At 43.2% G+C, this 25975-nt stretch overlaps 1 protein-coding gene across 1 annotated transcript in view; it reads right to left on the minus strand.

Moving 5' to 3' along the window:
- The window catches only part of Ralb (RAS like proto-oncogene B), a 42734-nt gene that overhangs the window by 7807 nt on the left and 8952 nt on the right, over positions 1-25975 (minus strand). Inside the window, exons 2-3 of the mRNA XM_042685243.1 lie at positions 7939-8100; positions 664-872 (exon numbers count right to left, since the gene is read on the minus strand). Of these exons, the coding sequence (XP_042541177.1) occupies positions 664-872; positions 7939-8052 (323 nt within the window). The 5' untranslated portion in view covers positions 8053-8100. The remainder of the gene's footprint in view (positions 1-663; positions 873-7938; positions 8101-25975) is intronic.

Raw genomic sequence — 25975 nt, forward strand, 5'->3', positions numbered from 1 at the left:
ATCAAACCCAGGGCTTCATGCATGCTAGACAAGCACTCTACCACTAAGCCATATTCCCAACCTAAATTATCTTTTTGGTGAAATTATAAAGATAGCTTGTTTACTTTTTTTTTTAGACAGGATCATATTCTGTAGCCTACACTGACCTCAATCAAACTCTACTCCTCCTGCCTCAGCCTCCTGAGTACTAAGATTACAGGACTGTGCTACCTATACTTGGCAGAGATACTTTACAGCCAGAATTTGAAAACAGGGAAGGTTAAAGATTATAAAGGTGGCCGGGCGCTGGTGGCTCACACCTGTAATCCTAGCTACTCAAGAGGCTGAGATCTGAGGGTTGTGGTTCAAAGCCAGCCTGGGCAGGAAAGTGTATGAGACTCTTATCTCCAATTAACTACCAGATAACCGGAAGTGGTGCTGTGACTCAAGTGGTAGAGGAGCACTAGCCTTGAGGTAAGGAGCTGAGGGACAGTGCCCAGGCCCAGAGTTGAAGCCCCACGACTAAAAAAAAAAAAGATTACAAATGTGGTAGGTCATAATGTGCCATAATTTTCCTAACAGTAAGCTCATCCTTCTACCATACTCCTTAGCCCCATATGCTTTAAGCCCAAGGCATAAGAAGGGAAAGCAAGGAAAAAGCCTGTCACCTCATGTCAAACACACCTGAACTCAGCAGTGGCTGTGAAGGACTCATGCTCAGTGATGGAGAACACCAGCAGGAAGCCCTCCCCACTCCGGAAGTAGTTGTCACGAATGGCAGCATAGTCCTCTTGGCCCGCAGTGTCTAGGATGTCTATCTGGACCTCTTCTCCATCCAGAACCACTTTCTTTCTGTAGCTGTCAGCTTTCGTAGGCTCATAGTCCTCTACAAACTGGGAAAAGAAGTGTCATCAGTGAGCAACAGAACGTGTGTACGCACGTGCGTATGCATGCATGCATGGGTGCCATCCTGGGGTTTGAACTGAGGGCCTGGGTGTTGTCTTAGTTTTTTTAAAAATTTTTATTTTTCTCAAGGCTAATGCTCTACCACACAGCTCCACTTCTAGCTTCGGGGAATTTATTGGAGATAAAAATCTTGCACTTTCCTATCCAGACTAGCTCCAAACCATGATCCTTGTAGACTTTCCTAGCTAGGATGGCTATAGACCACAATCCTCAGGTCTCAGCCTCATGAGTAGCTGGTATTACAGGCGTGAACCAAATGAGCAATGTAATTTTTTTTGCCAGTCCTGGGCTTAAACTCAGGGCCTGGGCACTGTCCCTGAGCAAAGTTCTTTTGCTCAAGGTTATCACTCTACCACTTCAGCCACAGAGCCACTTCCAGCCTTTTCTGTTTATGTGGTACTGAGTAATCAAACCCAGGGCTTCATGCATGCTAGGTAAGCACTCTACCACATCCTGAGGCCTAAGCAATAGAATTTTAAGGGGAAAAATTCAGTTTGTAGGTACTCCGCTTACAATCAAAATATGTATTCACACTGAGCACCTATAATTAACACAAAATGTCTAATGCGGAATAAAAATAGCACTTGATGTGAAAAATAGTACTTAGCTTTGTAACTCTCCATCCTACAATTAAAACAATAAAGAGGATGTCCCCACTTCATAGAGGAAAACCCAAGCACAGAGCAGAATACTCAGTGCAACATGGGGAAGGGTGACAATGGAGATCTTACTCATCATTAGCAGAAATATAAAATTCACTTAAAAAGCAATTTGGCAAGAAGAACCCAAAATTTAAATAACTGCAGCGGGATAAACTCCGCATGGGTCAAAGATTCATGTTTAAAACAAAACCATTCCAATTCTTAAGTAAAATATGAGTGGCATCTTTTCATTACCCTAAAGTAGAGAACAAGAAGGCCTTTTAAACTATGACTCAAATCCAGAAGCAAATATTAAAAAAAAAACTGATAAGTTAGACTCCATATAAAAAGGGGGGGGGGACCCACACACCAAAATGAGATACCACAAAGGCAAGAGAGAGCTAATCAATTGATTATATCTTAGGTGGTCCTAGAAAAAAGAGGGGGAAGGAGTCAGTACAATGGAAGGGTGGTGGATAAGCAGAAAGAACTCACAAAAAAATAAACACACAAGAAGCTACACTTAGAGATGTACAACCTCGCTAGTTTAAAAAAAAAAAGAAGGGCTGGGAATGTGGCTCAGTGGTAGTTTGCTTGCCTAGAATGCATGAAGCCCTGGGTTTGATTCCTTAGTACCACATAAACAGAAAAAGCCAAAAGTGGCACTATGGCTCAAGTAGTAGAGTGCTAGCCTTGAGCAAAAGAAGCTCAGGAACAGTGCCCAAGTCCTAAGTTCAAGCCCAGGAGTAGCAAAAAGGAAGAACAAAATGAAAATGATATACCATTTTTCACCTACTAGGTGGCAAACTGCAAACATATGACACACTTCTAGAGGTAGACACTCCTGTACTAGTGGGGGCAAAACACAGGCTGTCACTATGGGAAGGACATGGTCACCATCTGGTAAAACCAGAGGACCTTACTCTCTGCCTTAGCTCTCCCGCTTCTAGAAATCTAACCTCTAGATAGTCAGTACAAGAACTTAAGAAAAGTAGTAAATCACTGCTCTATACTGATAATTTTATATGACCCATCAATAATATTATAAATATATGAATGACACTTGATTAAAAAAAAAAAAAGGTGGGGGGTAGCTGGGAAGGTGGATCAGTGGTACAGTGCTTGCCTAGTATGCATGAAGCCCTGCGATCCATTCCTCAGTACCACATAAACAGAAAAGGCCAGAAGTGGCGCTGTGGCTCAAGTGGTAGAGAGCTTGCCTTGAACTGAAGAGCTCAGGGACAGCGCCCAGGTCCAGAGTTCAAGCCCCACAAACAAACAAACAAACAAAAATCTTTTTAAGGACAAAAATAGGCAGGGAAATATGAAACTTTCCCTCTGTGTCTGTGTTTAGTAATAATATCAAAGTCATTTCCTATGTATTGTGTAACATATCAGATTAATAATCTTTTTATATAATAAAGTAATGTCTCCCTTTAAAAAAAATAATAATCTTTTTATATATTTTAAATTTACTTTAAGAAATCATTAGCATCATTGGCAAGGAGGAAAGGGGTGACATGGTCCAAAAAAGAAATGTACTCATTACCTGATTTATGAAATGGTAAACCCTCTATACATCACTTTTGTAGTAATAACAATAATTTATTTAAAAATTATTAGCATATATAATTGCACAAAGGAGTTTCACTTGATATTTTCAGACACATGATTTCATTTTTTTTTTGGTAGGCGGTAGGGCTTGAACTCTGGGCTTGGGCACTATCCTTCAGCTCTTCAGCTCAAGGTGAGCACTCTACCGCTTGAGCCACAGTGCCACTTCCACATGATTTTATTTTAAACAGTCAATCAGATTAATGCAGACAAAAGTAAAAAGGTTATTTGGCTTTCTGACAATTTTAAATATAAAACAAATACTAGATCTATAGGCAGTATATCCACAGATTTGAGTTTATTGTTTGGATTTTCTTTTCCTATTAGCATACATGAGTTGTACAAGGGCTCTGACTGTGGTGGTTCCACACATGTGGACTGTGTCACCACACCTCCACAGCACCAATGAGGTGCTTTGATGCTAAAATCAAAACATTCAGAAGTCTGGCACTACTGGCTCACACCTGTAATCCTAGCTACTCAGGAGGCTGATATCACAGTTCAAAGCCAGCCCAGGCAGGAAAGTCTGTGAGACTCTTATCTCCAATTAGCCACCAGAAAACCAGAAGTGGCACTGTGGCTCAAGTGGTACAGCGCTAGCCTTGAGCTGAAGAGCTTAGGGATAGCACTCAAGCCCAGAGTTCAAGACCCACAACCAACCATAGATAAAATAAAAGTAAAAATAAAAAATATTCAGAAGAGAACTAAGCTACTAGGCACTAATGGCTCATGTCTATAATTCTAGCTACTCAAGTGGCAGAACTGAGGATTACACTTCGAAGCCAGCCCAGGCAGGAAAGTCCATAAGATTCTTTTTGTTTGTTTTGTTTTGTTTGTTTTGTCGGTCGTGGGGCCTGGGTGCTGTCCCTCAGCTCTTCAGCTCAAGTCTAGCACTCTACCACTTGAGCCACAGTGCCACTTCCAGTTTTTTCTGCTTATGTGGTGCTGAGGAATGAAACTCAGGGCCTCATGCATGCAAGACAAGTACTCTACCACTGAGCCACTTTCCCAGCCTCAGTCCATAAGATTCTTATCTCCAATTAACCCAGAGAACTAGAAGTGATACCGTGGTTCAAAGTGGTAGAGTGCTATCCTTCAGCAAAAAAGCTCAAGGACAGTGCCCAGGCCCTGAGTTGAAGCCCCAGGATCAACAAAAAAGAAAAAAGAAAAGAATTAAGCCAATGACCACATATTCCTTTTCTTTTTGCCAATCCTGGGGCCTGAACCTGGGGACTGGGCACTGTCCCTGAGCTTTTTTGCTCAAGGCTAGTGCTCTACCACATGAGGCCACAGCACCATTTCTGGCTTTTTCTGTGATTAATTAGAGAGAAGAATCTCACAGACTTTCCTGCTCAAGCTGGCTTCAAACCGTGACCCTCAGATCTCAGCCTCCTGATTTGCTAGGATTACAGGCATAAGCCTATATTCCAATCAATTTCACCCCCCTCCACCACACTCTCTGTACCTTCCAGCTTCTCTAATAAATTTTCTTGTTCCATTTTCATGGTTGCAAATAATCTTATGACAATGACTGAAATATTACAAAATACAATTTAGCCTTTCCTCAAGCATTGTTGATGGAAATTCTCTTGTAGTGACAGTTTAAAAAAGGGTTTTCAGCTTACCAGCTACACAACATTAGCAGTAATGCAAGTTTCAGGACCACAGTCATCTGAGTTCTGTGACTATGGATTCAACCAACCACAGATGAAAACTGTCTAGAAGAAAATGTCACAGGGGCACTAATCGCTCAAACCTGTAATTCTAGCTACTCACTCAGGAGGCTGCAAGCTGAGGATATTGGTTCAAAGCCAGGCGGGGCAGGAAAGTCCCTAAGACTCTTATCTCCAATAAACCACCAGAAAACCAGAAGTGGTGCTATGGCTCAAGTGGTAGAGCACTTGCCTAGAGCTGAAGAGCTGAGGGACAGTGCACAGTGCACAGTGAGGGGGGGGTGAGGAAAAAAGGAAGGAAGGAAGGAAAGAAGGAAGGAAGGAAGGAAGGAAGGGAGGGAGGGAGGGAGGGAAGGACGGAGGGAGGGAAGGAGGGAAAGAGGGAGGGCTGGGAAGGTGGCTCAGTGGTAGAATGCTTGCCTTGCATGCATGAGGCCCTGGGTTCGATTCCTCAGCACCACATAATCAGACAAAGCAGGAAGTGGTACTGTGGCTCAAGTGGTAGAGCACTTGCCTTGAGCTGAAGAGCTGAGGGACAGCGCCCAGGCCCAGAGTTCAAGCCCCACAACCGATAAAAAAGAAAAAGAAAAAAGAAAAGAAAGAAAATAAATGTCATCTGGACTGAACATAACACAACTGTTTTTTTTCTTTTTTGGGCCATTACTCCCTAAACAATACAGTATTGCACCTACTCAGTCTAGACATGACTTGAAGTATAAGAGGAGTATGTAGGTGATAAGCAAATCCTGCATTCATTTATGGATGGAACTCAAAAGTCCGTAGATTTTGGAATCCATGGGATCCTGGAACCAAGCTTGCATAGACACTAAGGAATTAGTGTTCTGTCACATCTAGGAACTCACTAGCAAGCTTCACTGGGAGCACTTTCCAACTTTCCAGACTGAATTTGGCTCCAGGCTTTACTCCATTTCTCCACACCACAGTACCAGGAGCCATGGGAGCTGTTCACATGGGGTTCCACCCAGTAACCTCCCATTACAATGCTGGTGAGTCAGCCGTGGAGGAGAGGGATATTCCTGCAGCAGCGGAAGTCCACCATTGTTCCCCAACCAGCCATCTCCAGATCAGCCTCTCTCAGCTAGAAGCCCCTCCAGAGCTCAGCACAGGACTCCTCATGGAAGGAGACTGAGCCACACTGCCTGGCTCTAGCATCTCTGGCAAGTATCACAGCACGTGGTATGTGGGTACCATGCACAGAAAAGGTCCTGAGGTGGAGATCTGCTCTGAGCACTGCCTCTGCCTCAAGTTCCAGCAAACACAAGAGTCAAGGCTGTGTTGTCATTCTGGCTGCAGTCACAGTTTCCACATTAAGTAATGTATATTTGGGGTGAGGATGGTGAAACCTTTTCCTTGCTGCATGGAGTTAGGAAGACCTTGATGTCTATCGCTTGGGAAAAGATTAGTTTCTTATGACAACTTTGCTTCTCTCTCCAAACTGACTAGTCACAAAGCCAAGTATCTAATGTGTTCTTTGGAATTGTCTGTTGTGGGGCCAGGTGTGGTGGTACACACCTAGCCACTCTGGGGGTGGAGATCAGGAGGATTTAAGTTTGAGGTCAACCCAGGAAAAAAGTGAGAGCCCATCTTAACAAATAAACTAGGTGTGGTAGCATACACCCATAATCCCCTCTACACAGAAGGGACAGGTAGAAGGATCATCCTGACACTGATGCCAGGTAAAAAAGTGAGGCACTCCCTCAGGGCTAGGGGCTCATGCCTATAAACCTAGCTACTCAAGAGGCTGAGAGCTGAGGACCGCGGTTCAAAGCCTGCCTGTGAGACTCTTATCTCCAGTAAAACACAAGAAAACTGGAAGTGGCGCTGTGGCTCAAGTGGTAGAATGCTAGCCTTGAGCTGAAGAGCTGAGGGACAGTGCCCAGGCCCAGAGTTCAAGCCCCATGACCAACCAAAAAAAAAGTGAGACAGGCTGTGGGGGAGGGGGGAAGGGAGGAACTGATAAAAACTACAGCATAAAAGATCTAGGGGCATGGTTTAAGTGGTAGAGCACCTACCTAGCAAGCATGAAGCCCTGACTCCAAACCCTAGTACTGCAGGAAGAAAGAAAAAAGAAACAAGTTGTATGAGTTATTTTCTATTACCATGACAAAATTTCTAAGATAATCATCTTAAAAGAAAAAAGGTTTGAGAGAGTGAGGGAAGGGGGCAACATAATCCAACAAGAAACGTACTCTTTACCTAACTTATATAACCGTAACCCTTCCATACACCACCTTTACAATAACAAGTTAAAATATTTTAGGGGCTGGGCATGTGGCTTAGTGATAGAGTGCTTGCCTAGCATACATGAAGGTGGGGCCCATTCCTCAGTACACATAAACAGAAAAAGCCAGAAGTAGCACTGTGGCTCAAGTGGTAGAGTGCTAGCTTTGAGCAAAAGCAGGTCAGGGACAGTGCCCAGGCCGAGTTCAAGCCCCAGGACCATCAAAAATATAAATAAAAATTGTTTTAAAAAGAAGGTAGATTTAATTTGGGTGAGTTTCAGAGGTCTCAGTCCATAGTAGGCCCTGTTGCAAACAGCACATCATGGTGGGAACAAATGGCAGAGGAAGTTGCTTATATCATGGTGGCTGGAGCAAGCATACAAACAGGAAGGGGCCAGGATCTAATATCTCCTTCCCAGGCATGCTCCAATGACCTAACTTCCTCCCACTAGGCTCCACCCTCTACCAACAGCACCACAGGTTAATAACTGAGCCTTCAACACACAACTTTTGGGAAACATTTAAGACACAAACTCTAGCACCCATGTACAAAGGCCTCTCCCCCCTTCCCCACCTTGCCTCTGTCACAAAGTTCAATGACAAAGTGCTTTGAATGACAACATTAACATAAAAAAATAGAAGCAGAACCTTCTTATGCCCCTACCAGAGTTTAAGCTGGAGCTCCCCTATACCCATGCAACTCTTCAGAAACTAGCCAGACACAAATCCCTATAAGCCCCTATGCATATGGGAGGATGGACACAGATACACAGCTGCAAGAGAGGCATTGCACAGGAGATTCAGTCATCCTGGCAGTCTTACCTCATCGTACATGAACTGAAGCGTCAGGGCCGACTTGCCCACTCCTCCACTGCCAACCATGATGACCTTGTGAAGGGCCAAGGAACTCTGGCCCTTACTTTTGTTTGTGGCCATCCTGATGGTCTGAGGTGGTAATAGATGGACAGAAGACCCAGTTGGAAGCTGCCAATGACAAAAACAAAGGCTTAAAGTCAGTGTGTTTTCCCAGCTGAAATCAGATGACATCCCTATACTTTGCAAAAGCCTCACCCAGACATTCCAACAGGGGGTTCTTCCAGATTCTGGCCGGAGACAAAGGCCCTCTGACACTCTAGAAGTCACTTACAACAGCTGGGCCAGGACTAGAATGTAGTCAAGAGGAAAAAGGAAAAAGGAAACAGGCACAGTCTGTGCCTATATCACTGTGGAGGGGCGAGGGGATGCTATCTCTCAAAACATCTACCCATGGCTTCCCTTGGGAGGTAGAGTGAGCACTCCAAGTTCTCTTCCCCCACCTCTTCCCCAGTCATCTAGTGCCACAGAACAACCCCGTGACCTCAGCCTCCAGCTCTTTATTCCAATTCTCTCCTTGTCCTACTCTACCTTAATTCATACCCTCTCACACACACACTCACAGTAACACACTCTCACTAATACACTCATTCACATACAGTAACTCTAACACATGCACTCGCTCACACCTACTAACATATTCTGTAACACAAACTCCTACATTCACAGTAAGTCACACAGCCCACACGTGAATTAAGAAGGTGAACTTGGAGAGACGTGTATTTTTTTTTTGGTCGGTCGTGGGGCTTGAACTCTGGGCCTGGGCGCTGTCCCTCAGCTCTTCAGCTCAAGGCGAACGCTCTACCACTTGGGCTACAGCGCCACTTCCGGTTTTCTGGTGGTTTATTGGAGATAGGAGTCTCACGGTCTCTCCTTCCCGGGCTGGCTTTGAACCACGATCCTCAGATCTCAGCCTCCTGAGTAGCTAGGATTACAGGCGTGAGCCACCAGCGCCCGGTGAGACGTGTATTTTTATAGTAACTGTCCCACCAGGACACAAGGTACTATTAAAAGAAGCACATAATGATTTGGTCCCGATTTTATTGTGTAAGATTTAGCATTTTATAAAAGAGTTTCAGCACATAGATCCAATCAACATAGAATGAAAATATCTTTACTCTGGGTTTGTTTAAAGTAACAGAAGTTAAACCATTTTGAAAAGTAACAGCAGCCAGTTTGCCCTCCTCACAGGAAGGTAAAATAAGTAGAGCAGCACAGGCATGATGGGAATGAGGTATTCCTAGGAAGTCAACTTCACACATTCCCAACACATTCCTCATTGGTGGAGGCGCCAAAAGTCTCCACCAATCCATAAGGGAAAGCCTCATTTCACCATGCCCCACTAAAGCAGAAAAGTATCTCGGGCTGCAGTCTGGTCCTATTATTTGTAAACTGTGTAGCCTAGCAGTGGGTGCTGTTTCTCCAAGATGCTTTTCTTATATGTAAAGACAACCCCCATGCACCTCCCTGTTCAGAATGGTGCCCAGGACTGAGTACAGAACATAGGATACATGGCAAGCTCAGTACTTTTGTAATAAAGGCTGGCTGCTTCATCTCTATACTTAAGAGGATGTTTTTGTTGTTGTCATTGTTGCCTGTCAAGGGCTTGAACTCAGGGCCTGGACATTGTCCCTGAGCTTCTTTTGCCCAAGGCTACCACTCTACCACTTGAGCCACTTCTGGCTTTTTCTGTTTATATGATACTGAGGAATCAAACCCAGGGCTTCACGAATGCTAGGCAAGCACTCTACCACTAAGCCACATTCTCAGCCCCAAGAGTATGCTTTGTTTTTTTGTTTTGTATGCATGTACCTACTCTTGAACTCAGGGCCTCACACTCTCATCTGACATTTTTGCTCAAGACTTCTGGCTGTTTGCTGGATTGAGTTAAAGAGCCTCACAGGCTTTTCTGCCCAGGCTGGCTTCAAACCATGATCTTCAGATCTCAGACTCCTGAGTAGTGACGATTGTAGTCATGAACCACAAGCACCTGGTCTAAGAGGATGCTTTTCCAGTGACACATGATGGGCTCTGATTTCCAGTGTTGCTGACAAGTTGAAAACACTCCCACTAGAAAAATTAAGTGAAATACGCACACAAATTTTTGTTTAAAATAGGCATTATTAAGCCAGTGCCAGTGGCTCACACCTGTAAACCTAGCTACTCAGGAGGCTGACATCTGAGGATCATGGTTCAAAGTCAGCCCAGGCAGGAACGTCCATGAGACTCATCTCCAATTAACCACCAGAAAACCAGAAGTAGCACTGTGGCTCAAGTGAGAGAACCCTAGCCTTGAGCTGACGAGCTCAGGGTCAGCACCCAGACCCAGAGTTCTAGATCCACAGGAAGGGGGTGGGCATTATTATAAGTCCATGGCTCCCTCCTGGCTACTCTAACAACATCTTATTTTCTGTCTCACCCTAGAGACTCAGATGGGACTGATGTGGGTTACAGCTGGGCCGTGGGAACTTCTGAAGATTCAAGGTGATTCTAACAGACAGCCAAGGCTGGGAGCTGCTATGAAATGCCCAGGTAAGTTCAATGGAAAGGAAGAAGTGCCCACAAGAATGGTCACTCAGAGCAATGGGAGCTACTGTTCCAGCCATCCTGGATGCTTGCTGCTCTTGCTAATAGGATTTCTCTCCCTCTCTCTCCCTCCCTCCTTCTCTCTCTCTCCCTCTCCCTCCCTCTCCCTCCCCCCCTCACACACACACACATACACACACCTAGGATTTCTATCCTTACAGAAGATATTAAAAATGAGAACCAATAAGCTAACATCTTTGAAGAAGCAAGCACATCTTCAGGTAGAAAGGACAAGAAAAAACTCAAATTGGCCAAAAATGTTTATGTGTGTCCTGCTGTAGGCAAGTTTTCCCTAAAACACTGCAAGCAGCCATATTCCTCTAAAGCCAAGAAATTAACATGCACAGCAGTCCTAGGCTAGAGCCCCAGGCAGAGCACTGAACAAAGCTTCTCTGGGAGGCAGAGAATGAAGGCAGCTCAGGAGTTCCAGCTAAAGCAAACATCCCAATGGACAACCCAGGAGAAAACTGGAAAGAAAAAAAGAAAAATCGCCATGTTGGATTAGACATCTCAACCTGCAGGACTCCACCACCAACAGCAAATATACAAAGGATCAGCCCGAGAATGAATGAATGTAAACAAAAAAAAAAAGGAAAATGCCATTATCAAAATACCAGGAGAGCCCAATGCTGGTGGCTCATGCATGTAATCCTACTTATTCAAGAGCTGAGATCTGAGGATAACAGAAGCCAGACTGGGCAGGTAAGTCTGAGAGGCTCTTATCTCCAATTACCCACCAAAAAACTAGAAGTGATGCCGGTGTGGCTCAAAGTGGTAGAGTATTAGCCTTGAACAAAAAAGCTCAGGGACAGCACCCAGGCCATGAGTTCAGCCCTGTGACCAAAAAACGGGAGACACTGAACAAGAACCATTCTGAATGCCTATAGTATGTTTTAAGTACTTAAGATGTTCTGATGTTCTGTAATAAACTTACATACAAAAAAAAAAAGGATATTTATAAAAAAAAAAAATGCCCCTACAACTCTGCCACCTAGAGATACATTTGCTGCCAGTATTTTAGGCTATTTACTGACAGATTTTAAACCTGCTTACCACTATATACAGCTTTGCAAGTTATTTTTCTGATGCTCATTCTGTTTTCTGGAGCAGGCAATTGGACTAAGGCAGCTCTGAATCAAGGCCTGTTCCCTGCTCTGGTGGCCTTATATTTCCTGTCAACTTATCTGCCCACATCAGGCTCACCTCTACCTCCCCCTCCTCCTGCTATTCTTTGCTCTTTAATAACTGAGCTAAGCAATTAGCTAGATAATTAAGCATATCTGAACTGGGACTATAATAGAACAAATGGGATAAGGGGCAGGCCTCCCAAGCACGCTTCATTTTAGAAATGGGAAACTTCTTTTCTGGGCATGTCGGACCCTCAACTGTTTTCTACTGAGCTGAAGCTAGCAAGTGAGTCTTCAACCCCAGGCCTTGCTTCTGTGTACTATAAGAAAATGGACCCATATTTTCCCAGGCTCAGGGTGAGAGTCCTTTCAAACACATATAGACATCTAATTCTGAACTACTAAATGCAAAAGAGGCAAATTCTCTAGGAAAAAAAATGATCATAAGATTATTGTTCAATGTTAACTGAAGACCAAAAAGATGTGTGTCCTAAGCCCCTAAAGGGAAATAATGCCAGTGGAGATTCACAATCAGGGTCCTGCGTCAGCCAACTTGGCAGGCTGAAGCGAAGGGCAGGAGGAAGTAGAGGTGGCAGCCAAGTGCCCATCACTGAATTGCTCCTGGGAACACCACCCTCTGGGCTCCTGGCATTAGAGATAATGCCAGGAAACTTTGGCCAGGCAGGTGACTCAAGCCTGTAATCCTAGCTACTCAGGAGGTTGATATCACTGTTCAAAGTCAGCTAGACAGGAAAGTCGATCTCCTATCTCCAATTAACCACCTGAAAACTGGAAGTGGCGCTGTGGCTCAAGTGGCAATACGCTTGCCATGAGCTGAAGAGCTGAGGGACAGTGCCCAGGCCCAGAGTTCAAGCCCCACAACTGACAAACAAAAGAGAGGGTAACAATGCATGATAGGAAATGTACTCATTACCTTGCTTATAAAACTGTAACCCTCTGTACAGTAGTTTTCCAAACAAATGTTCCAACAGGAAGCAATAATGAAAGGATGAAGAGTTTAAACCAACCAACTCTAAAAGTGAAAAAAATTACAAAAAAGAAAAAGAGCTAGAAGAGAAAGAAAGGAGAAAATATGCACAATGTTCAATAAAATTATTTGAGGTACATAAAAAAGCCCCTGCAAAGCAAGTCAGTAACCTAGTTTTTTTAAATGCACAAAAAAATGAAAATTCACAGGAACACAAGTAAGCATAGTTAATAAATAAATATAGGAAGTAATACCCAGTTTCTCTAATACTGAAGAAAATGTATCTCGAGTTTTTGGAACCTAGGTAGCAATGACTCACAATATAAATACTAGCTACTCAGGAGGCTGAGCTCTGGAAGATTGTAGTTCAATGCCAACATGGACAAAAATAATAATGTAAGAATCTATTTTTAATTAACCTACAAAATGCTGGATTGGAGGCATGGCTCAGGTGGTGGAGCACCAGCCTAGCAAACATGTGGCCCTGAGTTCAAACCCCAGTTCCATAGAAAGAAAGGTGGGAAAAAAAAGAGGGTTTGAGTAAATGGACACTGTTGGTAATAATACTCTTTGCCAAAACAGAATAAAACACTGATCAAAAAATATATTTTAGGGCTGGGAAGGTGGCTCAGTGGTAGAGCGCTTGCCTTGCATGCATGAGGCCCTGGGTTCAATTCCTCAGCACCACATAAGCAAAAAGAAAAAAGCCGGCAGTGGTGCTGTGGCTCAAGTGGTAGAGCACTAGCCTTGAGCTAAAGAGCTGAGGGACAGCACCCAAGCTTTTTTTTTTAATGTAAAACTGGCTGAGGCCAGTGGCTCATACCTGTAATCCTAGCTACTCAGGAGGCTGAGATCTAAGGATTATGGTTCAAAGCCAGCCTGGGCAGGAAAGTCCATGAGACTCTTCTTTCCAATTAAGCACAAGAAAATTGGAAGGGGTGCTGTATCTCAAGTGGTTGAGCTCTTGCCTTGAGCGTATAGAGCTAAGAGATAGCTCCCACGCCCAGATTCAAGCACCACAACTGACAAAAAAAAGTAAAACTCTTCTAGGAATACACGCCATGAAAAGATATGTGTCTTTTGTGATTACACAAAATACTACAAAAATGTGAAAACAATCCACTAATAGTAATCCACCAATTATGATAGAACTAAAATTTTAGATTATTAAAAAGAATGAAGAAGATCTCCATATTGACCTAGGACACAATCAGGATTAATCAGTAAGTGGGGGCAAAAACATTAAGCTGCAGAAAGCCTACAAGACAATGTATTGTATTTATGTAATGTATGTTTAGAAGAAGTATGTGTGTAAACAGAAAAAATGATTATACAGTGCTAATGCCAACAGCTCCACTCCATGTACACAGCTTCAACTTGCTTTTTTTTCATCTCTCCATTTTACTTTCACTTTATAACAATGTAAATTGTAGGACAAATTTAATAAAGTTAAATTGAAGTTTGATTGATTAAAACTATAAACAAAATAGTTACTAGAAATTTCCCTATAAACAAAATAGTTACTAGAAATTTCCCATGGAATTCTGAGGCATGGAGGATGGGCTATCCAGATGTCTCTACCTAGGGCCTGGTCTGTTTTGAGGCACACCTAGGAGCTGTGGGAATGTGAAATCTCAGGTTCTCCACACATGTGAACCAGAATCTACACTTTAATGAAGACCCTACAGGAAAACTCTACACTGCATTGAACAGCTAAATTCCAAGGGAAATTCCAATTTTTATGTCACTTTGGTTACAATCCAAATAAGGAGCAACTCCATCTAAATTACAGTCATAAAGGACCTCCCACAACCCAGAAGGGGGAAAAAAAGGAAACAGTTTAAAAGTAAAATTCAAAAACATTATTTTTCCATGGAAAATCAACATAGGATCTTCTCATTTCTTACCATCTAACACCAAACTAGTAAAAACTTGTAACAAGATACCAATTTAGGGACTCCATATATGAGTGTGTACACTTGTGTGTAGATACGTGAAATGTTCACTAACATACCCTTCTCCTTTCTGGATCCCGGTAGCCTGACACTGCAACGTATTACAGGCCTCATTGCTCTTAGTAAAATGACTGCATCTGAATCACATGCAATCTCTCTCTCTGTCTCTGTCTCCGTCTCTCTCTCTCTCTGTCTCTCTCTTTTTTCTGGTCAATTATGGGGCTTAAACTCAGAGCCTGGGCCAGCCACTCTACCACTTAAAGCCACAGCACTACTTCTGGTTTTCTGGTGGTTATTTGGACATAAAAGTCTCACAGACTTTCCTCCCTGGGCTGTCTCTGAGCCATGGTCTTCAGATCTCAGGCTTCTGAATAGCTAGGATTACAAGTGTGAGCCACAGATATCTAGTATCACATGGTATCTCTAGGGATGACAACTCTGAGTTATTGTGTACTAGAAATTTAGAAATGTCCTGAGAAGGGTGATGGATGAATGGGAAATTGTTTTAATAAGATCTCACCCTCAGTGGGGTATCAGTGGCTCACACCTATAATCCTAGCTACTCAAAAGGCTGAAATCTGAGGATCGTGGTTCAAAGCTAGGTCAGGCAGGAAAGTCTGTGAGACCCTAATCTCCAATAAACAATCAGAAAACCAGAAGTGGCTCTGTGGCTCAAGTAGTAAAGCCTTGAGCTGAAGAGCTGAGGGACAGCGCCCAGACCCAGAGTTCAGGCCCCAGGACCAGTTTAAAAACAAAAAAACTGAAAATGACAGCTCCAAGACCATGAGTTCAAGCCCCACAACTAACTAAACAAATAAAATGTAAAAAAAAAAAATGCTCTCTAGAGCAAAGAATTAGAGCAGCAGCCTTCCCCAGTGACTGTGTCATTCAACAATAAATGTCATTAACTACCAAAAAATCATAATCTAAAATACACACTTGCCTATAAACATATACTCATCAAACATGGACAATTAAAGGTCAATAGACAACTGCAATGGACTGAAACATCAAATTTTAAATATCTTCATGGGATACCTTTGGAGGAAACAACTCATTATCTTAAAAACTGTAAAGTAATGGGAAAGAAACAAACATCCATGCTGGAGTATAGCTCAAGAGGTAGAGTACCTGCATAGCAACCATGAGGCTTTGACTTCAGACCTTAGTAATGCTGTTAAAAAAAAATAAATAGGAAGTGGTGCTGTGCCTCAAGTGGTAGAGCACTAGCCTTGAGCACAAAGAGGCTCAGGGCAGCACCCAGGCACTGAGTTCAAGCCCCAGGAATGGCCAAAAGAAAAAAAAGAAGCAAAAAAAGAAAAAAAGAAAAGATGACAGTCTGACACCATATATTGGAAAAGAAACATGGGCTCAATTCAAAATCGAACTCCCAATTCACAGATGCCATGGGGGACCAGGAACACACTAAACCTCACCACAGACCAGCTGGAGGCAGCAACCAAAGCATTTTCAACAAACACAGGAGCAGGAACCTTTGATGAAAAGGGAAATCTATTCAAAGGACCTCAAAATTGAACCATAAATTTTCTTAGATACTAACTTGAGCAAGTAAAACAAGAAAGCTGAGAAAACTGACTCCTGACTGAACTTGATAAAATTAAGAATCTAATGTTTAAAACATGGTTCAAGCCTGGCACCAGTGTTTCACATCTGTAATCCTAGCTATTAAGGAGGCTGAGATGTGAGGATTGCTGTTCCAAACAAGCCTGGGCAGGAAAGTCCATAAGACTCTGATCTCCAGTTAACCACCAAAAAAGCTGGAAGTTGAGATGTAGCTCAAGTGATAAAGTGCTAGCCCTGAGCTAAAAAAGCTCAGGGTCAGAAATGGAGGGACAAAGGTTGAACAAATTCGGGTACTCACTGGGTACTACGTTGAAAATGAACTATTTAACCTGTGGATGGGAATTGGAGGGAAAAACTGGGAGAGCGAGGGAAGGGGTAACATTGCCCAAAAAGAAATTTACTGTAGGGCACCAATGGCTCACACCTTTAATCCTAGCTCCTCAGGAGGCTGAGATCTGAGGATCTCCATTCTAAACCATCCAAGACAGGTAAGCCCATGAGACTTTTCTCTCCAATAAACCCACCAGAAAGGGGGGTGGTGAGGGAGATGGGAGGGCAGGGTGGGAAAGGGAGACAAAGGAGGAGACAACAATGCTTGATAAGAAATGTACTCGTTACCTTGCTCATGTAATTGTAATCCCTCTGTACAGTATTTTCACAATAAAAAAAAACTTATTAACAACAAAAAAAAGAAATAAACACAAGATAAGTACTTTTAAAAAATTAATTGCATGTGGGGCTGGGAAGGTGGCTCAGTGGTAGAGTGCTTGCCTTGCATGCATGAGGCCCTGGGTTCGATTCCTCAGCACCACATCACAAAAAGCGAAAAGCCGGAAGTGGCGCTGTGGCTCAAGTGGTAGAGCACTAGCCTTGAGCTGAAGAGCTGAGGGACAGCGCCCAGGCCCAGAGTTCAGGCCCCATGACTGGACCCAAAAAAATAAATAAAAATAAATTTAAAAAAATTAATTGCATGTATAGGTTACAAAAACAAAAAACCTACCATAAAACCAGAAGTGGCATTGTGGCTCTAGTGATAGAGCACTAGCCTTGAGCTGAAGAGCTAAGGCACAGCGCCCAGCCCCAGAGTTCAAGCCCTACAACTGAAAAAAAAAAAAAAAGAAAGAAAAGAAATTGACGTATTACCTAACTTATGTGGCTGTAACCCCTATGTACATCACCTTTATAATAACCATTTTTCTTTGTCGGACATGGGGCTTGAACTTTGGGCTTGGACGCTGTCTCTGCACTCTTCAGCTCAAGGTGAGCACTCTACCACCACAGCACCACTTCCAGTTTTCTAGTGATTTACTGGAGATAAGAGTTTCACGGCCTTTTCTGCCCAGGCTGGCTTGGAACTGCAATCCTCAGATCTCAGCCTCCTGAGTGGCTAGGATTACAGACGTGAGCCACCAGCACCCAGCAAAATTTTTTTTAAAAAAACAAACAACTCAGGGATGCCTGAACTTCAAACCCCCAAGTTCAAACCCCAGGACCAGCACACACACAAAAAACTTGTTTCAAATACCTCATGTTAAATGATACATGGATCTGCTCCAAAATAATCAAGGGGAAAGAAAGTGATAGAGATATAGGTGAGAGTTGGGAAGTTGGCTCAGTGGTAGAGTGCTTGCCTTGCAAGCATGAGGCCCTGGGTTCGATTCCTCAGCACCATATAAGCAGAAAAAGCCAGAAGTGGTACTGTGGCTCAAGTGGTAGGGCACTAGCCTTGAGCTGAAGAGCTGAGGGACAGCGCCCAGGCCCAGAGTTCAAGCCCCATGACTGACCAAAAAACAAAAACAAAAACAAAGAGATATAGGTGAATTCAGACCAGTCATGGACTGATCACTGGCTCTGCCTCATAGGGACAAAGTAGTTACTATTTCCTGGCTTGATAAACATTTAATATATGTTTAAAACTTTCTACAAAAAAAATTAAAGCAACCTATACACTCATGGCTCATATCTATAACCCTAGCTACTCAGAAGCCCAGAGGATTGAGGTCAGCTCAAGCAGGAAAGTCTGTGAGACTTCATTTCCACTTGAGATATGGCTGAAGTGGTGGAGCACCAGCCTAGCAAGCAAGCCAAATAAGAGCACAAGGCCCTGAATTTAAGCCTTAGAACCAGAAAGGGGAGGGAGGGAGGGAGGGAGGGAGGGAGGGAGGGAGGGAGGAAGGAAGGAAATCAAAACAACAGGGGTTGGGAAGGTGGCTCAGTGGTAGAGTGGTTTGCCTGGCATGCATGAGGCCCTGGGTTCAATTCCTCAGCACCACATAAACAGAAAAGGCCGTTAGTGGCACTGTGATGCAAGTGGTAGAGCGCTAGCCTTGAGCTGAAGAGCTCAGGGACAGCATCTAGGCCTATAGTTCAAAGCCCCACGACTAACCAAAAAAACAGTTGTTTTTTTTTTTTCCAAAAAAACAATTTTTTTAAAAACTGCATGGACTGGGAAGTTGGTTCAGTGGTAGAGTGATTGCCTCACATGCATGAGGCCCTGGGTTCGATTCCTCAGCACGACATAAGCAGAAAAAGCAGTAAGTGGTACTGTGCCTCAAGTAGTACAGTGCTAGCCTTGAGCTGAAGTGCTCAGGGACAGCATCCAAGCCCTGAGTTCAGGCCCCACGACTGGCAAAAAAAAAAAAAAAGTAAATATAAAAGAGACAGGGTAGATGAGCTGCTATAGTCCAGGGGGCCTGGATGGAAAACCCCAGTGGATGTCACCAACATGAAAAAGGGAAAAGGCAGATACAGAAAGGAGGCCCACAGGGGCTAGAACTCAACAGCTAGGACCAGAGGCTCAAATTCTTCCAGGACACTGGCTCTGCCTCTCTCACACACTGAAGGTCAGCTTTCACGACTTGGCAAAAACCAGAACTGCCAATTTGTACAATTTGGTGCACTACATTTTGCGTTGTTTGTTCGCACAGTTTGGGTTTCTTTTTAATTGATTAAATTAACATTTTAAAAAGAGATTTCACACCAAGTGCAAATTTCTGGCATCTCTTCAAAAATCAAGTCTGACTTTTCTTTGGAAAGGCATGTGTTGTCCACAGGGGCACCAGAGGCCACTCCTCAATGAGGAGCAGCACTTCCTTATGTTGGACTTGTCAGATGTCCTGACCTACCTTACCAGCCAACCAGCCTTCTCAGCCAGCTTCACCTTCCCTGTGGAGCTGCCTCTCCCTAGCAGCAGGAAAAGTTTGCTTTTATTTATACTTAATGCAAATATCTCTATAGAATACATCTATAAAAATATATCCAAGGGCTGGGAAGGTGGCTCAGTGGTAGAGCGCTTGCCTTGCATGCCTGAGGCCCTGGGTTCGATTCCTCAGCACCATATAAGCAAAAAGAAAAAAGCCAGAAGTGGCGCTGTGACTCAAGTGGTAGAGCGCTAGCCTTGAGCTGAAGAGCTGAGGGACAGCGCCCAGGCCTCCCAGAGTTCAGGCCCCACAACCGGACCCCAAAAAAAATAAAAATAAAAATAAAAATATATCCAAGCTGGGCACCGATGACTCACACCTATAATCCTAACTACTCAGGAGGTTGAGATCTGAGGATCACAGTTCAAAGCCAGCCCAGGCAGGAAAGTCCACAAGACTCTTATCTCCAATTAACCACCAGAAAACCAGAAATGGCACTGTGGCTCACCTGGTACAGTGCTAGCCTTGAGCACAAAGAGGCTCAGGTACAGAGCCCAAGCCCTGAGTTCAAGCCTACAACAGACATATATATAAATATATACATATACAAATATAAATATATAAATATGTATTATATAATTATATATTATATTATATAAACATATACATATATAAATATAACTTAAACATATCAGTAATATATATTTGGAGATATATATTTACAACAGACATATATATATGTTAAGTTATATTTATATATGTATAATTTATATAAATAGAAACATATATATATATAACCTAACTTATGTTAACCCTACTTCTCTGTACAACACCTTTATAATAACATTAAAAAAAATAATTGCCAGGCAAAGCCAGTTGCCAGTGGAGCATGCCTATAATCCTAGCTTCTCAGGAGGCTGAGATCTAAGGTTAGAAGCCAGCTGGGGCAGAAAATTCCCCACGAGATTCCTATCTCCAATTAACCACCCAAAAACCCTAAGTGGCATTGTGGCTTAAGTGGTAGAGCACTCCTGTTGGGCTGAAGAGCTCAGGGAGAACACCTAGGCCCAGAGTTCAAGACCCATGACCAATTAAAAAAAAAAAAAAGTTGAATTAAGTTTTCTAAATTTCATTTTATGGTAGTTTTTTGTTTTGTTTTGTTTTTTTTTTGGTCCAGTCATGGGGCCTGAACTCTGGGCCTGGGTGCTGTCCCTCAGCTCTTCAGCTCAAGGCTAGCACTCTACCCCTTGAGCCACAGAGCCACTTCCAGCTTTTTTCTTTTATGCTGAGGAATCGAACCCAGGGTCTGACGCATGCAAGGCAAGCGCTCTACCACTGAGCCACCTTCCCAGCCCCTTTACGGTAGTTTTATGCAAAATTAGATCTGTGAAACAATTCAAATAGCACTACTGTCTGTGAGCTTAAATAAAGTTGTTTCAGGTATTTCTGTACCATAACACTTCTTTAAATGCTCCAACTAAAACCTAGATTATTAAAAAACAAAATCCTATAAAACAAACCATTGAAACTTTGAAGCCTCTTTATCAAAAGCACCCTGGAAAGGTGTTGTGACACAAGACTGTAATTCCAGTCTCTGGAGACTAAGGCAGAGGGATCAGGAATTCAAGGTCAGCCTAGGCTAGAGAAACCCTGTCCAAAAAAAAAAAAAATTTTTTTTTAATGATATTTTAACAATTTGAAAACAAACAAGCACCAGCTTCCAGTTGGTACTTCTGTGAACATGCTATTCCATCTGCCAGGACTGGTCTCTCATCTCATCCTCAAAAATGTCATTCGCAGTTTTACAGTCAGCTGAAATATTCCTCTACCACAATCCTAGACATGCTGCCACAGTGACCAACAATGCCTACTACTGCACCTGGGAAACTGATCAGTGTCTCAGAGATAAGCTCTGTCTTTCCCAGCAGCTTCCAACCACACTCATCTGCTTGTCTCAAGCATGGGCTACCAAAGAGGATACTCCACACTGGGTGGCTACAAATCCAGAGTTGGACAACCTCCTCCCAAGCAGCAGTGGGAAGCTGAGATCCATACACTCTTCTCTGTGGCCTGCCTTAGAGATAATCTACTGAATGGCAAAGCAAGAAGAAATGTTGCAAGTAATTTGCAAACTCTGCTTTATCTTTTTCCTTTTGTTAGTTAGGACTCAGTGTTGTCCCTGAACTTTTATGCTTAAGGCTAGTGTACTACCACTTGAGCCACATCTCCATTTCTGGCTTTTTTTGGTGCATAGAGGTAAGAGTCTCACAGACTTTCTTGTCCTGACTAGCTGTGAATAGGAGTCCTCAGATCTCAGCCTACTGAGTAGCTAGGATTACAGATATGAGCCACCAGTGCCCTGTTGTTTGTTTTTTTTTAATGCAGTTGTTTCTGAAATAAAGTCCTCTCCTATCATAAGCCACCAGACATGGAATCTGGGATTTGCTAGCCTTCCAGAGGTTTACCAACTTACACAGACCTATTCTGAAACCCCGCAAAGCCTGTCTTTCCATTGAAGGTTAACTGTGGAACTATGATACATATCTGTTAAGTACTTATCCCAATAAAGTCCCAGCTAGAGATTTCAACATATTCCACCGATTCTACTACATCTACTACATCCTCTACTCAACAGCATAGCTAGCATGAAGTATACTCTGTAGCACAGTTTGCATAACTTGCCCAAGATCATCTAACTAGTAGAGACAGGACTGGTGCTGGGAGCCCAGCAGTTTGAGGTTTAGAGTCCATGTTGGCTCACTACATTTCAGTTCCAGCTCCAGCTCTCTAGGGTAGGGTGGGAAGCCTTTAAAATACTGTATAAAAAAAAACAAAACTTATTTCAAGGACACAGACTTTGGAACACAAGTTCAGTAAAAGGAAGTTAGGAAAACACATAGGCAACACGGAGCACAAGTCTTAAAAGAATGACCTCGGAGGGAATGTACAATAAAAATCACTTGTTAATAAAAATCACTTGTTTTATACCCAAAAGAACCAAAAGCGATGCCGGGCACTGGTGGCTCATGCCTATAATCCTAGCCACTCAGGAGGCTGAGATATGCCAACCCAGGCAGGAAAGTCTATGAGACTCTTATCTTCAATGAACCACCAGAAAACCAGAAGTGGTGCTGTGGCTCAAGTGGTAGAGCGTTAGTCTTGAGCTGAAGAGCTGAGGGAAGGCTAGGAAGTTGGCTCAGTGGTAAAGTGCTTGCCTCCCATGCATGAGGCCCTGAGTTGGATTCCTCAGCACCACATAAGCAGAAAAAAGTCAGAAATCGCCCTGTGGCTCAAGTGGTAGGGCATTAGCCTTGAACTGAAAAGCTGGGGAACAGTGCCCAGGCCCAGAGTTCAGATCCCACAAACGACAAAAAAAAAAAAAAAAAAGAACCAAAAGCCAAAAAGCAAGGACTTGAGCAGCCATATGCACTTCTGTGATCCAATTAATATTATTCACACCAGCCAAAAGGTGGAAACAACCATAATACCCAGCAACATAAACAAAATATAAGTACAATGGAATTTTTGAACATTAAAAAGGAAAAAAAGCAGGGCACCAGTAGCTCATACCTGTAATCCTAACTACTCAGGAGGCTGAGATCTGAGGATTATGATTCAAAGCCAGCCCAGGCAGGAACGTCCATGAGACTCATCTGAAATCAAATACCAAAAAGCCAGAAGTGGAGATGTGGCAAGTGGTAGAGTGTTAGCCTTGAGTAAAAATCTCAGGGACAGTGCCCAGGCCTTGAGTTCAAGCCCCAGGACTGCCATGCATAAGCACACTCATGCACACTCAATACAGAGCAGCTCTCTTCTCACATTGTTACAGAAGTCAAATGAGCATATGCCTATCAAGTATATGCCTATCTGAGTATCTCTCAAACATTCTAGAAAGTCTTAAGGAAACCCTGGCCTTGGAGCAAAGCAGCTGCTAAAGCAGTTGAGATGCTGGTCCTTGAAGTAAGAAAAGACGAAACAGGGAGATTATCTGGCCAAGTCCTGAGTATAGGCTTGGAGACTCAGGCCTGTGGGCTAGCACTCATCCCACTATGCTATCTCCACATGGCTGGGCTGCTGAACTGCAAGGCAAAGACCTAAGGAACAAAGACAAGATCTTCTCTGCCCATGTCATAGGACAACTGTGGAGGTACAGATGGGAAAGTACCAAAGGTATTCTCAACACAAAATCAGCATAAGAGTAGCCCCCTGATTGGGATCCTATACAACCCTCCTTTCCCATCACCCCAAAACAGGCCATTCTCTTTTGTTCTTTTGTGTGTTTTTGTAAGTTATGGGGCTTGAATTCTAGGCTTGAGCACTGTCTCTGAGCACAAGGTGAGCGCTCTACCACTTGAGCCACAGTGCCACTTGCTGTTTTCTGGTGCTTTATTGGAGATCAAGAGTTTCACAGCCTTTCCTGCCCCGGCTGGCTTTGAACCTCTATCCTCAGATCTCAGCCTCCTGAGTGGCTAGGATTACAGGTGTGAGCCACTGGTGCCCAGCTCTATTGTTTTTTGAGAGAGTACCTCAGGCTGACCCTGACTTGGTAGGCTTGGGCAATCATCCTGTCTCAGTGTCCCCAGTAGCTGGGACTACATGTGTGTACCAGCACTCTGGCTCAATGGGCCTGTCCTAACTATACCCAACAGCTCCTGAAACTGTTCTAAAAGAAACAGTCTTTCGGGGCTAGGAAGGTGGCTCAGTGGTAGAGCGCTTGCCTTGCATACATGAGGCCCTGGGTTCAATTCCTCAGCACCACATAAGCAAAAAGAAAAAAAGCCGGAAGTGGCGCTGTGGCTCAAGTGGTAGAGCGCTAGCCTTGAGCTGAAGAACTGAGGGACAGCACCCTGGCCCAGATTTCAGGCCCCACAACCAGATCCAAAAAAAAAAAAAAAAAAAAAAAACAGTCTTTCTTCTCCGTGCAGAGCAGCTACTCCACACAACCAAGGCTGGGACAGGGCAGGGCTAGAAGGAGGCTCCCTCCCAGAGTGGCACCCCGTTGAACATCCTGGTGATCAAGGCTTCACCGGAAGGAGCATCCCCCTATACTTCCTCATTACTGGAACTCTCCATCCAACACAACCACATCCACCCCCAGTTGGGCTTCTGGGCTGTTTCCATATCTTGGCTCTCAAGAACAGCGCAGCAATGAATTTTGTCTTTACTTTTTAATTTTGATTCTCATCTTGAGATCAACTTGGTTGTATATAATTAAAATATCTAACATGAAGTTATGAGACAGGTATAGTTAATAAAAGGGCTGTCACCGTGAGGCAAACTAGCATGTCCATCTAACACATACTTTCTCTTCATTTTGGTGCTGGTACTGGGGCTTAAACTCAGGGTCTTGTGCTCTGAGCATTTTTGTTCAAGGCCAGCGTTCTACCACTGGAGCCACAACTACACCCAGTTTCTGCTGGTTAATTGGAGATAAGAATCTGGGGGATTATTGTGCCCCAGCTAGCTTCAAATCTTGATCCTTAGTGACATTTTTTTTGGGGGGGTCCGGTTGTGGGGCTTGAACTCTGGGCCTGGGCACTGTCCCTCAGCTCTTCAGCTCAAGGCTACCGCTCTCCCACTTAAGCTACAGTGCTTCTTCCGGCTTTTTTTTTTCTTTTTGCTTATGTGGTGCTGAGGAATCGAACCCAGGGCCTCACGCATGCAAGGCAAGTGCTTTTCCACTGAGCCACCTTCCTAGCCCCAAATCTTGATCCTTAGATCTCAGCCTCCTGAGTAACTAGGATTATAGGTGTGAGCCCAACAGATGAATGGATCAAGAAAATGTGCTACATATAAACAATGGAATTTTACTCATCTATCAAGAAGACTAAGATGTCATTTACAGGAAAATGACATCTAGGATGGACCAAGAAAAAATTAAGTTAAGCTGAGAGACAAATGGTGCATCTTTTCTTGTCTATGGAAGTATCAGGATAACATATACAAGGTTATATTTATATATACACAAAACAGATTGAATTAAAGAATGTATAATTAGGCATCCAACTATATAACTTCTCTGAAAAAACAATGAACTGTTTAATAAAATAAATAGTAGGAAATGGAAACACATTCAAGGATGGGGAGGGCAACAAGAGGAGGGGGAAGGAACAGAGGAGAAAGAGTGAGCAAATGCAGTCATTATTTTCAATGTACATATGTAAAAAATGCACCATGTAATTTAAAGGTAGAATCAAATGGGGAAAGAAGGGGAGAGTTATGGAAGAGTGACATTGACTAAGATGCATTGTACTCATAACCTGATTTTGGAATTGAAAACATTCTGTATCACAACTTAACAATAATACTTTTCTGATACATGAAAACCTTATGATTATAGGATTTTCAAGGAATAACAAGAAATGTGGATGTCATTTTGCTAGAAGCCTTGGATTCCTAATTCTTCTTTCCATTTCTAGACCCTGAGGAAAATTTTATCTGCTCACTAAACGAATAAAGCCCTCCTACCTTAGTTTCAAGAAAAAATTAAAGATTTGCTAAGGCAAGTAAATACTACCTGAAGATTAAAAATAGTCTGGCAAAGACTAATGCCAGTGGCTCATGCCTGTAATCCTAGCTATTCAGAAGATCTGAAGATCTCAGTTG

Source organism: Dipodomys spectabilis, unplaced genomic scaffold, assembly GCF_019054845.1.
Source record: "Dipodomys spectabilis isolate Male_0828 unplaced genomic scaffold, ASM1905484v1 ptg000094l, whole genome shotgun sequence".
Classification (NCBI taxonomy): domain Eukaryota; kingdom Metazoa; phylum Chordata; class Mammalia; order Rodentia; family Heteromyidae; genus Dipodomys; species Dipodomys spectabilis.